The sequence below is a fragment of the Colias croceus genome, chromosome 5 (genome assembly GCF_905220415.1).
Source record: "Colias croceus chromosome 5, ilColCroc2.1".
Lineage (NCBI taxonomy): Eukaryota > Metazoa > Arthropoda > Insecta > Lepidoptera > Pieridae > Colias > Colias croceus.
The window spans coordinates 2,405,798-2,420,715 of NC_059541.1; the positions used below are offsets into that span (position 1 = coordinate 2,405,798).

General features: G+C 33.2%; 1 protein-coding gene across 1 annotated transcript in view; it reads left to right on the forward strand.

Moving 5' to 3' along the window:
• LOC123692111 (nephrin-like) overlaps positions 1–14,918 on the forward strand; it is a 148,263-nt gene that overhangs the window by 121,437 nt on the left and 11,908 nt on the right. The window contains exons 7-13 of the mRNA XM_045636755.1: positions 1,646–1,800; positions 4,285–4,429; positions 5,316–5,446; positions 8,045–8,207; positions 9,684–9,835; positions 11,385–11,607; positions 13,214–13,429. Coding sequence (XP_045492711.1) covers positions 1,646–1,800; positions 4,285–4,429; positions 5,316–5,446; positions 8,045–8,207; positions 9,684–9,835; positions 11,385–11,607; positions 13,214–13,429 — 1,185 coding nt within the window. The remainder of the gene's footprint in view (positions 1–1,645; positions 1,801–4,284; positions 4,430–5,315; positions 5,447–8,044; positions 8,208–9,683; positions 9,836–11,384; positions 11,608–13,213; positions 13,430–14,918) is intronic.

Sequence of the window (14,918 nt, forward strand, 5' to 3'; positions counted from 1 at the left end):
CTAAACTCGGAGTATTTTCATCACGTTTCGTATAAATGATTGTTTTACTCGGAAAAATTGCATTGCGGTGAATGCAGGTGCGGCCCAACTCCGCAGCGCGAAATGTTTTCGCTTCACTAAACAGAATATATTTCTCAGAAATAAAACTTGTTTCATACTTGCCTGGAAAAATGACGGCGAATGAAGTTCCCTTTTGTTTCGTTGGTAATACTTTCGCCCGTCAATTGTTTCATATAGTGTTGTTTTGTAATAGCCCGTGATTCATGCGTGGCCGAGGCTACTTGTAGTCATGTAGGCGTTTTTCCTTCATAAAAACAATAAAGGTAGGCTAAGTTTTACTTTTAAATAGCACCGAGTGTGGGTGTGTTGTTTATATATTTATACATTATCACAATGTCCACAAAGCAAAGTATCGCCTTTGTTTTACAGTCTGCCTACTTAGCGGAGACTTATACAGATATATCTCGGTGTCCTGGTTTTAAAAGCGTTGTTCTCGTGCTGATATTTAATGAAGGCATTATAAACGTACACAATATGAACATTATTATATTATGCAATGTTTGATAAGATAATATGGTAGTCGTTAGGTATATTTGTTACTAGCTTTTTCCGCGTAGCCACAGCAAAACCCGCATAGTTCCCGTTCCCGTGGGATTTTTGGGATAAAAACTATCCTATGTGTTAATCTAAGTTACTCTCTATGTGTCTACCGAATTTCATGAAAAGCGGTTCATCAGTTTTTGCGTGAAGGAGTAACAAGCAAAAAAACATACAAACTTTCGCATTTATAAAATTAGTACGATGTATAAGTAAAATACTTCAATATTTGCGCCGTAGTAAGGGCATGACTAACTAGATGGATCTGAGACAGTTAGTCGCAGGTGCGTCCAATCCTCATTCCCATCTCATCTACTTATTGCCTAATACATCGCAAAGCCGTAAAAAGAAATTTCAAACGCAATATCAAAGGAAAGATAGAAAAATATTCAGTTACATGTACGTAAAAGCCTATAAGAAGCCTGTTTCTGTTACTTTTATGTATTAAAGCATATTTATTGGCGGGTTACTTGCTATTCGAGCGAAATAAAACTCTTTATCAAAATATACTTGAAGCGGGGAACGGAAATATTTGAGGCAAGTGTGGGGAAATTCGGAGCGGTGGAATATTGTTCCTCCTTAGGATATTATATGCTTGTTTTTCAATATTTTTGTTATTAAAGATATTATTTAACGGTACATTTTTTGTACGACCGAATGTTAGAAACGTGGCTGGAGTATGGATAAGAGGATCGTTCGTGTTCTCAAATAACTGTGTGGAAATAAATAAGCTTTCGATGATAATGTTTTGATAATTTAGCTGATAACGCCATTCAAGTTATGGTTTTAGTAAATTAGGTATTTTCGACTCTGAGCAAGATCACAAATTATTCATAAATTTAATGGGATGATATCGACACAGAAAATAATTATCCAACAGTAGGTATTCATTTACAAACGATAAATATGTTTTGACGTGAAACTTCTTTATACGCGTTGAGAGTAAAATTTTAGGTAGGAAGTTTCACTTCTGACACGTATGCTCGGAACACATGCTCTTTTTAACTGTTTCAATTAAATGTATAAAAACTGACCTTTTTGTCCACAGTACGGCCTCTAACAGTAGAGATAGTGTCTCGAGAACAGCCACTATCAGTAGGAAGAAAAGCCGAGCTATGGTGCAAGTCAACCGGCGCGAGACCACCAGCCACCATTTCGTGGTGGCTTGGCGGGAAACAACTCAATTCAGTTACTAAGCAACGGGTAAGGTTTTTATAACTGTGGAGTGTGGAATACGACTATTTTTAGAAGCGCTTTTGTTACTTTCGTATGCCGGCAATTATTGTAGACTATTCAACTAGACTTCTTTTAGAAGGGCTAAATTCAGTAAGGCTGAATCTCTTCAGCTTTATCATATTACCATCAATTTATATACCTATATTGAATCCACATATATTTTGGCACTTGTTTAAAATAGTGAATCCAGAATTGCCATTAACAATAGCGTATACCTAAGAGCAATTAACCTATAGAGTACTTGTATCGAGCGTATACAATTTACATATATTTGTTTCTCTCTATCTAAAGAAAACGTCGTATGAAAGAATGAGACAGCTATAGACAACAAGCTACGTTTCAACATAGTCATGGCACCATTTTTACTATAGGTACGTATTTAGATAGATAGAAGGTGATAGTGATGGGATGTGCTTCAATCGATAAAATCGTGAATGTATTTTGCATTTACGGTTTCGTGAAATAATAAATAATAAAAAAACAAAACTTATAATTAATTTCAGTTGAATACATTATTTGTTTAATCCTACGTATATAATAAATGCGAAATTATGTGAGAAGGGATGTTACTCTTTCACTGCGGAACCGATTACAATGAAATTTTGTACATACACACATAGGTTAGGTTTTATCCCGGAAATCCCACGTGAACGGGAACTGTGCAGGATTTTCTTTAAAAACGCGGGCGGAAAAGTAGTACATTATAAAAGAAATTTTAAAACTTGAAATGTAATTTAAAATAAAGAAGGAAATGATGATAAAGTTAAGGGAGTGAGGAGAAAGGCACAGTCAGCATGAAGGAATCATGCAGCATTTTAACAAGTTAATAAAAGGACAGTCTTAATGAAAACATTTTCCTAACATCCTACTAATAAATCGAAAGTTTGTGAGGATGGATGTTTGTTACTCTTTCACGCGAATACTACTAAACCGATTACAATGAAATTTGGAAAAATTACTTTTGATCCCGTAAATCCAACAGGAATGGGAACTATGCGGGTTTTTCTTTGAAAACGCATGAATATTAAGTATGTATTTCAATAGTAGTTTCTCATCTATGAGAACTGTCATTTAATCAACCGTTTAATTTTCACATAGTTACACATTTAAAGTAGGTAACTTATGTGTAAAAAATTTCAAAATAAAAATTCACTCTCTTTAATCAAATGTATTTATTATCTACAGGAACAAAAAAAAACGTAAGCGTAAGATTGCACAATTCTTCTAGAGTATCCATCTTGATAACACGTAGGCTCGAAATGCAGTGAACACAATATTGCAAATTGTGGCGGCGTCCAATCAACTCATGTCTCACGTTTTATACCCATTTTTTATTTAGCTCTGGAAATCTAAAACAAAATGAATTTATTAATAATCTGAAAGAGAAATTAATAAACAACAAACGAAAACTAAAACACATAGGGCAAATAAAACAACCACGTGGTATGTTTTATTTTCCTGTGGTAAAAAATTTACATCTATTATTTGCAACAACAACTACATATAAATCTGATATATGAAACAAAATAAATAAATCAACGTTAATATGAAATAGATTTTTTGTCATAAATCGATAATATACGCTAGATGTGTTACAACACTACGGTGGTAAACAAAATGCCAAACGTGATATTATTGTGACGTTTTTTAAAAATTATTTCATTATTTTATATTCCACAACCCCATAAAGTGGGTAAATGTTACAGTTACAACATAAAATTACAAAAAAGCGCTTGATAAAACCTTCAAATAGGTTTAAAACATAAATATTTATCAATTTGCTGAAAATCACTTACCGATGGAAAGATATTTTTACATTGTTTTTATCCAAAACTCCCATTCGACTAGTGATAGCCGGTTGCTAAACATACAATAGTTATTTTAGCACACTGACAAATAAAAAGAAACACTGTACACTTTATATTTTCTAAATATTTCGTTAAAAACACTTGACGCACTGAGCCCACCAGCTGGTTGGAAAACAAACTGACTGCCGGCGCGCTACGTTTGAAGACAGTGCAGATACTCTATCGCTATCTCAATCTGGCTTATGCTGTTATTGACTAAGAGTAAGTAGATTAGAAAATATGTATTTTGTTCTGTCTTAATATAAGAACTCTATAGGTTAATTGCTCTTAGGCGTATACAATATTCTAATAATCAGTATTTTAATCAGTTACCAATATTATTTTACAAATAACGATTGTTACTGTCGAACAATTTCACATGTTTCATTATTATATTATGTATTTCAATAATAGCAACTAATACTCGGCAAATATTAAATTGCATATTTTGACGATTCAAAAGTGCTTCTAAAGGAAGTCTAGTTGAATGAATAAATGTATGAGTTTGAGTTGAGTTGGAATTTGAGTTTGAGTTTTAATAATTCAAAGTGTAGACCACTAACATAATCCCAATATACATTTCTAAAATGCATTTTATTTTCAGGATTTAGAAGACAAAAACGAGACGCAGTCTCTACTGCAGTGGACTCCGCTCAAAGAGCACAACGGTCAAGTCCTCACTTGTAAGGCAGAGCACGAGAAATTTAACAGATCCACTATTGAAAGTAAATTGCCCCTTAACATATATTGTGAGTACTTTTTCATTATTTGGTACTGTTTATTTCTAGTTTTGGATCGTGGATAGAGACAAAGGTTCAGATATTTGTTAAATTACGAGGCAGTTTTAAAAGTCCCAGTTATAATGTTATAGAAAAGAAGGCTTGTTTTCTAACATTTTTAAAAGATAATTCTTTTCTTTAATTTTCGTTAATCGATGGTGTACAATTTAAATGTTTCATAATAAAAGGGGCTGCTATACAAAGTCAAATAGATTATAAAATCTTTCAGAAATGAACTTAATGATAAATTATCACTAAACCTTTAAAAATGCAGTTCCATCAAGTGGCATTCAATTCGATTACAAACTAAAACTATCCACAATCTATTAAATACAAATAATAGGCTACTAGTAATTGCCATAAATATAAAACCTCATTAGCAACAAACTCCTTGTGAATCTAGGAAGTCTGACGTTCCAATCGTTGCTTAGTTTAATATAACCGCAACCGCAAACCACGAAACAGATACGTTGAAGCCCACAAAATGATATGTAATCAAAGCACGGGTATCTGAACATGAAAACGTACAAGTTTTTACCCTTATAATTAATATTGCGTCTTATTGGAAGATGATATATGTTTGTGAGGATATAATAAGATAGGAGGAACATTATATATGAAGCTGGTTAAGTTTTATAATATTTTTGGGAATAAATTAACACTTAATTTCATCAATACTTTAAGGAGCACATTCCAAATTTTGAAATTTTGAAATTTACATCTATTTTTAAACAAACTGAAGTTACAAATCTTCAATCCCACTCACCTGCCGCGTATTAAAATCAAATATGCATAGAAAACTCCCGATTCAATACAAAAAAAAACTCAATTTGACATAGACTGAATATTTGAACAGACGTGCCAGAAACGAGGATGCATCTCGGCGCAAAAATGAACCCCAACGACATAGAAGAGGGCGACGACGTGTACTTCGGCTGCGAGGTCGACGCCAATCCGCCGGCTTACAAAGTGGTGTGGGAGCATAATGTGAGTGACGTGTCTGTTTATATACTTACTCTATGTTATTTTGGCGCGGAACGCTGTTGTTCTGCGAGTTTCTAGCACTTTCTAGCTGTGGTTAGCGCTTACTTTAAATGGATGAATAGGATAAGAGTTTTTTGTGTTCTGGTTGGTTATTGTTTTTATTTAAGCGATGGCTAAAAATAGTATACAATCCATGAGTAATTTATTGTACCTCTACTAAAAAGATAAATGAAATAGGCTTCATTTAATCCTTTTTGATCAACCCGGGCGGAGCAGAAACGAGTGGCTAGTAGAAATAAAGCTAGTGAACATAAAAATGATGAATCGGCGCCAGTTACTTAAAAAGTAATTGCAATTCGTGTCAATATTCAGTATTCATTGTCAATTTATTCGACACGAAAAATTAATCTTTTTATTTACTCAATAAAATACTACCAGGACGTGAGTATATTATACAAAATAAATAATTCAGTGTATGATAGATATAAAACCCTGTATTATTAGCTCTACGGAGTCGTGTCGTACGTGATATATTGCGAAATAATAATAGGGAAATAAATATTTTATCACTAGTCACATTCTAGGAATATTATGAACCTACATGATCGGATGTGAGGATGTTTATTGCTCAACATTGCAAAAAAAACTAATAACCGATTAAACATAAAATAAAATAGGTCTTATTTCATTTTAAATTCTTTGAAAGTGAAGCTAGTCATGTAAAAAACATCTAATGTAGTGTTCAAGCAATGAATAAATGAATTTTGAGTCGTATAAGTAAACGAAGATGACAATTTGTAAATTATCTTTAAGCTAATTTATTTTAGTATTCATTAAGTAAACATCAAACGACGCTTGTATTCGCGAAATAAACTTGCCACTATTTTCGTGGATTCTAAACAAATATTAAGAAAAAGAAGAGATAAAAAAGTGTGACGTCATTACAATTTAAATTGAAAACTAACACTAAAATAACTAGGCAATAAATTCACTGCTTATTATTCTGTGCTAAAATTTAATTCTCCAGTACTTAAAGTGGTCAATTGTCCAAACATAAACCAACTTCAAGCTATAGTCACGACATATTACACGATTATATGATAATGTATGGACATGTCGTTGTTACAAGGCCTATTAGGGCTAATTATTGTATCTAATAAATCAATCAAGCGTTCATCCTCCCGGCTGATTGACACGCGTTACATAATATATCAAGCGGAAAATATAGTCCATATAGTGTAAAATGATAAAATACCGTTAGGTATAGGAATAATTGAGAAAGACGGAGCAAAATCAGAGTTGCGGTAAAGATAAAGTATTAAATTGATTACGTAGCGTTACGTATATTATCATTAATTAGTTGAACGTTCTTCGCTAGTCAATCTGGGAAAAATAATTTTTTTTAACCCTAGAAAGATAGTCTTCGGAGTCGGAGTATTGAAGCTTTCTTGTGGTTAAAGAATTTTCTATTGAGTTGAGTTTATACATGTTTTTTAGTTTATGCATTACAAATATTCAAAACGAAAAAAAAAAAACATTTCACCTTTATTCTTATTATTAGAGATTATGAGAGATTAATAACGTGAAGCAACAACGATTATCCAGCCACTTTCTATTCGTTTAATAAATAACGAAATAACGAAACGTATTATGAAAAAAAAATCTAACAATTCAACAGAATAGCATTATATTATAAGAAAATGTCTATGATTTTATATTCCTTTCTAAGGACAATCGTGTTGACTCAATTTGCATTTAAATGCATTCTTTTGTATATACTTTCGCTTGCTCAACGTCGATGTTGTTTTGCTTTGAGCTTAGCGCCACTTGAATTACTAAAATATTTCTGACTGTGCTTTTAATGGTTGCGGTTAAGAAACAATAACGAGAGCAACTACATAATAATGAAAATGGTTTTGTTAATATTTATTGAAGATATTTTTAGACACTTAGTAAATATTTTTTACTTTTTGAGGAATGTAAATTAATTATGTATCTAAAAATATATTTCGAAGTAGTTCTAACTTTATTATTTTAATTTTCAAGTCAAGATAATCACTTTAATTGATTTAACTTTACGAGATTTAAATATTAAAATCGATTTGATGTAACATTTATTCATTATATCTTATTTTATTCGACCTTTTGAATATTATATTAAATGAGCTCAACAACTGGCAAACTTCGTGATAGATAATAACTTCATAGAAAAAATCACCTCGTTAACCGTTTAAACGTTTAATATCTTATAAAATCGATAGAGAAGTATACTCTTGTATACTTCTTAAAAACAAGAGTAATTAGGTATATTATTAAGCAATCTATATTATTTACATCCACATTTGTACATATAAAATCATAGTAACGTGTTCAATCAGTCAGTTCTAAATTGCATAACAATTGCCATTCAGGCATTTGGCTACTACTAAATTGTATAACACATTTAGACATTTTAAATAACACTATTACACATTAAACCTGTAATTGATAACGCAAAATTATCATTGCACAAAGTGCAATAGAACAACAATATACCCTTTTACCCTTTTTTTAGCTTTTACAAAGCACTACAGAACAACCTAAAATTCTCCTCCCTACCAGGGTGTGCTCTTACAACATAATCCAGCGAACGGCGTGATATTGACCGGCAACACTAACCTCGCACTCAGGAACGTGTCGCGGCATCAAGCCGGCTTATACACGTGCACTGCGTCCAATGTGGAGGGGGACGGGAAATCCCCGCAACTGAGGATGCAAGTCGTTTGTAAGTTATTTTGGACTATATTATGCACTTTGGGGTAGGACTTAAAATAGTATTGTTTTTTGGTCTATATATTGTGTTGGTAAATTTTAAATGTTAAGGCTTTATCTTCTTTGTGTTCTGTTCTGATAGTTACCATGAATGAGATGAGAAGTAAAGTCGGCAGATTCTAAAATATAATATTATTCAGAGTGGATAATCAAAAATACTTTTAATTTTTTTATCCTACGATATTGATCTTATTTTTTCTACATACTGTGTAATGTGTACATGGCAAAGTTACTAATAACTGAGTCATCAAATAAAAGGGTAATATTCATAATTGGAGTATTGAACGCCCTGCTGTGTCTTTACGAGGAAGTTTCATTTCCTCTACCATTTATTCATTAACAATCTTGTTTAAGACAATAACATCAAGAACGCTATATCGTTGATATCCGCAATGATTAGTTCATTATTAATTTTATACAGACAAAAGTAGACAGCGTTAAGTTATTATCATCTTTAACGCGTTTTTTATACGTCACCAAAATATTTTCTTTTTCCTCCAAAATTGCCGAGCACACGTGTCAGAAGTGAAACTTCTTTGTCAAGATTCAAAGATATCAAAATCGACGTTTTACTCCATGACGGTATTGCCGTGACGCGACCTTAAAATTTTGCTCCCAACGCGCTTAGAGAAGTTTCACTTCAATAATAAGTAAAAACAATGCTTAAACGTTCGAGTTCCAAGTTTGATTTTGAATACGCAGCCAAAACTATAACAATGAATCAACCATCTAGAATCCTAATCGATTGGTTCAGAACAATTGGACGAAATAATCTAATCAGTGAGGTTCTTATCAGTAGAAAACGACAGACATTGTGTTGGAGGCCTTTGATTCGATCACAAAGAGGTCCCAATGTGGATCATTTAATCTATTAGGGACTAATGATACGGTGCACAGAGTATTCCACGGGTTAAGTAATTGTTGGAATTGACTGGGTTGGCAAAATTATTATTTGGTCATTTTTTACATGTTTAATATAAAGGCTACTTATTTTATTATTCTATCGGGATTGTTATTTATTTTAAAGATTTATACGCAGTTCTTGAGGAATTTATAAGTTTTTATGCCGCATAATTATTTTAAATATCTAATTTAAAATTTTGTCTTCTGCTAATATTATAAATCAACGTGATGTTAATTTATTTCTTGATCTCAATTACGATTTAATTCATCGGAAAACATGTATTATTATTTAGATAATTTATGATCTTAATTTATATTCTACCTACAATTTATGCCGCTTCGATCTCGTATTTATAAAAATGATTACTTACATAATAATATGTTTTACTCTTAGATAGACAACTTTTACTTCAATGAATTTGTCTATGTTGCAACAGATTTCAACCTACCTAAATTGTAACTGACGTGCCATTCCGCCTCACCTCCGACCAATACAATCATAGAATTGATTATCTGTTCCTCACAGATAGGCCACTGTGTCGGACACGCGAGATCAAGTTAATCGGCGCTGCGCTGCAGGAGCCCTCAAGCGTGGAGTGTCTGGTCGATGCCTTCCCGCCGCCAGACACTTTCGAATGGACGCTGAATAATTCTGCTGGCTCGATAAAGGTGGATGCGGTAAGTGAAAAAAATTACAATTGTTTTTTGTATATATTTACCACTTTATAGTGCTAGGAAGCTTATGCTTAAAGGTATTGTGATATTCAATAAAAGCACGAATGGCGGTCACATCACTGTGCAGTAAATACATTATAATAAACCAAAATATTATAATGCATATTTGGATACACATTACACATACATAATAATAAATATATATATTTTTTAAAAAAGCTAAATTAATTTGCAAGTCCGTTATTATTGTTTGACGGAGGAGCTAAAAGGAAACCCGCCAAAACTACCAACTTTTGAAATAATTGGTAAAATTGGGAGCAAAAAGTAAACAAAACTAATCACACTCCAAAAAGTAATTTAGGTACAATACGATGGTGCTATAGAGATTAACTTTATTACTTCTTAATTAACAAAATAGAAAGAATATTAAAAGTTTATTTCTATTGACATCGTATCCCTTATTGTCACACAAATTAGCACCACACGTATTATGAACGGTATTAAAAGAACAATAAACTTGTCCATCCCAATTTTACGACCCTTATAAAGATAGAAAGGGTGTTATACAGCCCACTGGATACTTTTGATTTGTATTTACGCAAATATATGGAGGAATTGAGGAATCGGGGCCACACTGCATACAAAGCGATGTTTACAAAAACCCGACGTTCTTTGAACATAAAAACGACCGTATTATCTAGGAATAAAAGTCAAAATAGATCCTTTACATAAAATTACTTAATCGCTTCTTTCAAAAGGCTCCTTTGATATGGGATAGACGAATGGAAAAAATACTTTTTGGAGCGTCACACGTTTATTTCAGTTTCTAGGGGAATACATCTTGATTCTTTACAATTCGACCCACGGGTATATGATATTGAGTAGGGATTATTTTTCGTGATTTCTGACTCAAATGTTAAGTTCTTGTATTGAATATTTTATAAATATCATGTAACATGTGAGCTTTTCGTTCTTTATGAGTTCCTTTTGATGGATTTTCCTTCCAACCTACGCATGGCATTTCATTATAATGGTTTGGAATTTATGCTAATATTGATGAAACGCAAGATATTTTCACATGCGAAGAAAATTAGATTTTCTGATTAAATTTAATGTTTATGTCGTCTATGTTTAACTTTAGCTGTTAAAATTTGATCAAAATTCTTGACCCGAGCTCCGCGGTGGGAAAATTAATAGCATTTTATAACAGCGGCGTTATAGCACGTTTTCTTGACAGAAGTTCTGGCGGCCGGAAGATTAAACTTCATAAAATTGAGTTCCATTATATTTTTAGAACAAATATTATAACGATATTTCAGCTATAATTTTATCAGACTGAATTAAGATAGGCATTAAGTGCACTGATTTCTCAAATTCCGTCAGGAATCGACAGAAAATAACATTATAACATAATATTATACACATAAAATGTTTCCCTTTGGTCCTTCGAGTAAAATAAAATAAAAAAATTGAGTTTTAAAACTGTGTTTTTTCAGAGGATATACTATATAGTACCAAAACATTTCAATTACCCAAAACATTTCCTCATCAGGACCGTTTCACAGTACACGCGAAAGAGGGCAAATCGATACTAAAATACACACCTGTATCCGACGTGGACTACGGCACGCTATCGTGTCGTGCGACCAACCTCGCCGGCCAGCAAGTATCTCCGTGTGTCTACACGCTGCTACCGGCGACCAGACCGGACCCACCGACCAATTGTACTGTGTACAATTTGACTGATGATTCCCTGGATTTGACGTGCCTGTCGGGTATGTAGCTTAGAAGAGAATAATTTAGTAGTGTGGGTAAGTGGGTAGTATAGGTAATGTTGAGGTAGGGATTGGTAGATTGTGGAAGTTTGGTTCAGTTCTGAAGAGATGATTATAGAATGATGTTGTGTGTTTATGCAAATATTAGCTACGTTTCTCTATACTTCTATAGGAACAATGATTACAGTATAATATTGCTTTAGGGTTAATATTATCATCATCAACTTTGCACACTTTATAGAGCTTATTCTATTGTGTTTGACCCACGTTGATTAACGATGTGTGAAATGTTTTATTGGTGCTCCAATATTGGTCATAGCATCTTTTATAATTCAACTAGTGGTTATTGATATAATATCTCAATCAAGTTAACAAACTTTTTGGCGTAGCCAGTATCTTTTACATAAGTTAGGCTTTATACGACTCATTTCAATCAAATTGACCTAACTAAATTAGATTTAGGGTAACGACGACCCGGGCATTACAACGTGAATATTAATTAAAGTAACATTATACTCTTGGACGACCACATTAAGCGGACAATAAAATTCATCATGCGTGTAGATGCCAATCAATTGTGTTGTGTTTAATTTGATAGATGATTTGCTGGATTTGTCGTGTTAATTTGGGATACCTTGACGGATCGGTTCCGTGATCTCATCCCTTAGTCAGAGGTCAGTGAGGCAACATGAACTCCCTGAACGATTATTAAGCAAGGCATATTATATTGTTTCGTAGGAAATGACTTATGTTTCAGGGAAAAACTGCGATAGTGCTTTTGAAACCTTAAAGTATTTTATATCAATACTAAGAAGAATAAGTGTATCACATTTTGATGTCTTTAATTTGTGAATTATGTTTGTAAACATTTACTTTCAACGTTGAAATTGCTTAATTCAATTTGTGCAAATAAAAGTTACATAAAAGAAACAAATACCATAAGAAACAAAACAAAAGAAAGGGGACGCATTACTCTATTTAACTAACGCTACCAGGTACTGTAATATACCGCAAGCTACTTGTAATTCGCACTCGTATTTATGATACAGTAAACGTATACTAGGTAGGTAGGTATAGCTACGTAACACATCCATTTTCTAAACATTATTCACCCGGTTGCGGCGTTCTATCCATATGCGACTGAAAACAGCGCTTGTCTAATGCGTATTCCATGTGTTTGGAATACTAGACTGCTCCTGCTTCCGGCTTCTTGTGTATGCGATATATTTGGAAAGTACCCCTTGAAACGTTTTGTACCTTTGGATGTGAGTAGTATTATATGCGAGTTGTTGTTGATTCAATGTTGTATTCTATTAGTAGATATAAAACATGTTAACCGTCGAATGAATCACTCTTTGTATTGTTAATGTTATAATATAAATAGAGCTAAAAGACAAATTGAAGAAACGGAACGTAGGAACTTTGACGAGAAGCAATAATATTTTTTGTTTTAATTGCCTAATCAGGTAATCGCACATAAGCTATCTTGTATGTGCTGCTAGACTTGATTTATTTACTAAGGCACAAAATGTTGAACATCCTGTAGGGCTTATTTAACGTACAATCTGATGACTATTTCGCGATTTCAAAACTCCCATTTCCACAGGCTACGAAGGCGGCCTCTCCTGCACATACATAGCCGAAGTGTGGGCTAATGAAGGCTTAGTAGTGAACTCGACCAACACCGTCGCCGTGTGGAACCTACGTCGGCTGGGCGCCAAGCGACATTTGCGCGTTGTGGTCTACGCGGCGAACGCACGCGGCCGCTCTGAGCATGTCAGTTTTACTGTGGAAACGGCGCCTAGATTGTCGCCGAGAACAGGTATGTTATTATATATTATTTGTTACTTTATTAAAATAATTAATAGAAGGTCAGAGTCTTAGATCAGAAAAAGTTTTGTGTTGGTTTTTGATAGACATTTCCAAGTCCGAAATCATTCTGTTCTCTCCCGTTATATCAGTTCAAATTAGAATCGTATCTAAATAAGGAATAGTTCATTGTATTAAATCCTGAGCAATTGCAGTTATTATTGTATAGTAAAGGAAAATGTATTTCCTTATATAGCTTTATATTATAAAACGTATTAACTAATATTATATCTTAGTATTATGTAGAAAAAATGTAAATTATGTAACATTATTATCTCTCTTGTTTGGTTCGATCTTCTTTCAGTTTAAAATCTGACGATATAATCTGCTCGTACCTAATGCTCGCTTACAAAATAATAGTATAAACAATGGTTTGGCGAGAAACAAAAGTATATCGAATAGAGAATAAAAAATGTACAATGATAATATTATGAGTAAAATACAATTCAGCAAAGAATCTAATTTATTAAAGGCTTTACAAAACTTATAAGATATCAATCATGTTAAAGCACTCTTCCAAAGTCTGGCATGTAGTCTGAATTAAAATTACCATTTTTCGACTAGCATAATAAATCAATTCACAAATTATCTTATCGTTGGCAACAAGCCATCTTATCCATATTAATTTGACAGTGACTAATGATGACGATCCTGTGTTAATTATTATTACTAATCACGTCATTATTGAGTTAACCCGTTCTTAACTTACTGGTGAATTAATCCCAATGCCTTTACATGTGAAGTTTAAGCTTGTTCGTTAATTTAAGCCTTTCAGTCGATGATACCGAAATGAGATACTATCGAGCGATTATGTACATTATAACCTTTTCAACAAACTTCAATAAAGGAAAAGGTTTATTTGTTTAGATGCTATCCTAAAACTTATGGGACAGTGATTTTAATGGTATTTGTAAATATTTTGTCACATTTGTTAGACTTCTATCTGCGTGGACTCGATTTGTTATATTTTCCTACCATTTTGCCAAAATCAATAAAATAATATACCTTCTTGCATCTTTATTCTTTAATGAAGTACTTAATAATTAACCCTAGATTACTACCCTTCGTCGATTCGACGACGCGTCACCAAAAAAATCGCTATAACTTTTACGCGTGCGACCGTATGGTTTTCTGACTTCAGCTAATCTCAGCCAACCCGTTGCGCTTGCGATGGACGGTAGTGCTTTGTGCGTGGAAGGTCCACACGCGGTGTTCCAGCAGCCATGGCTCGTCACATCGACGAAGGTTAGTATTAACGTAACTTTTCGTACTATTTAGTTAAGTTAAAATTACGTTATTTTATGTTTTATAATGGTGCCTATTATTTTATTTTTAGATACGATTCATATGTTAGTTTTAGAAGTTGAAAGCGATGAGGAAAATTCATCTGCGAGAGAGCCTGAAGACCACATTGAGGCTGAAGAGGCATGAAACGGAGGGTG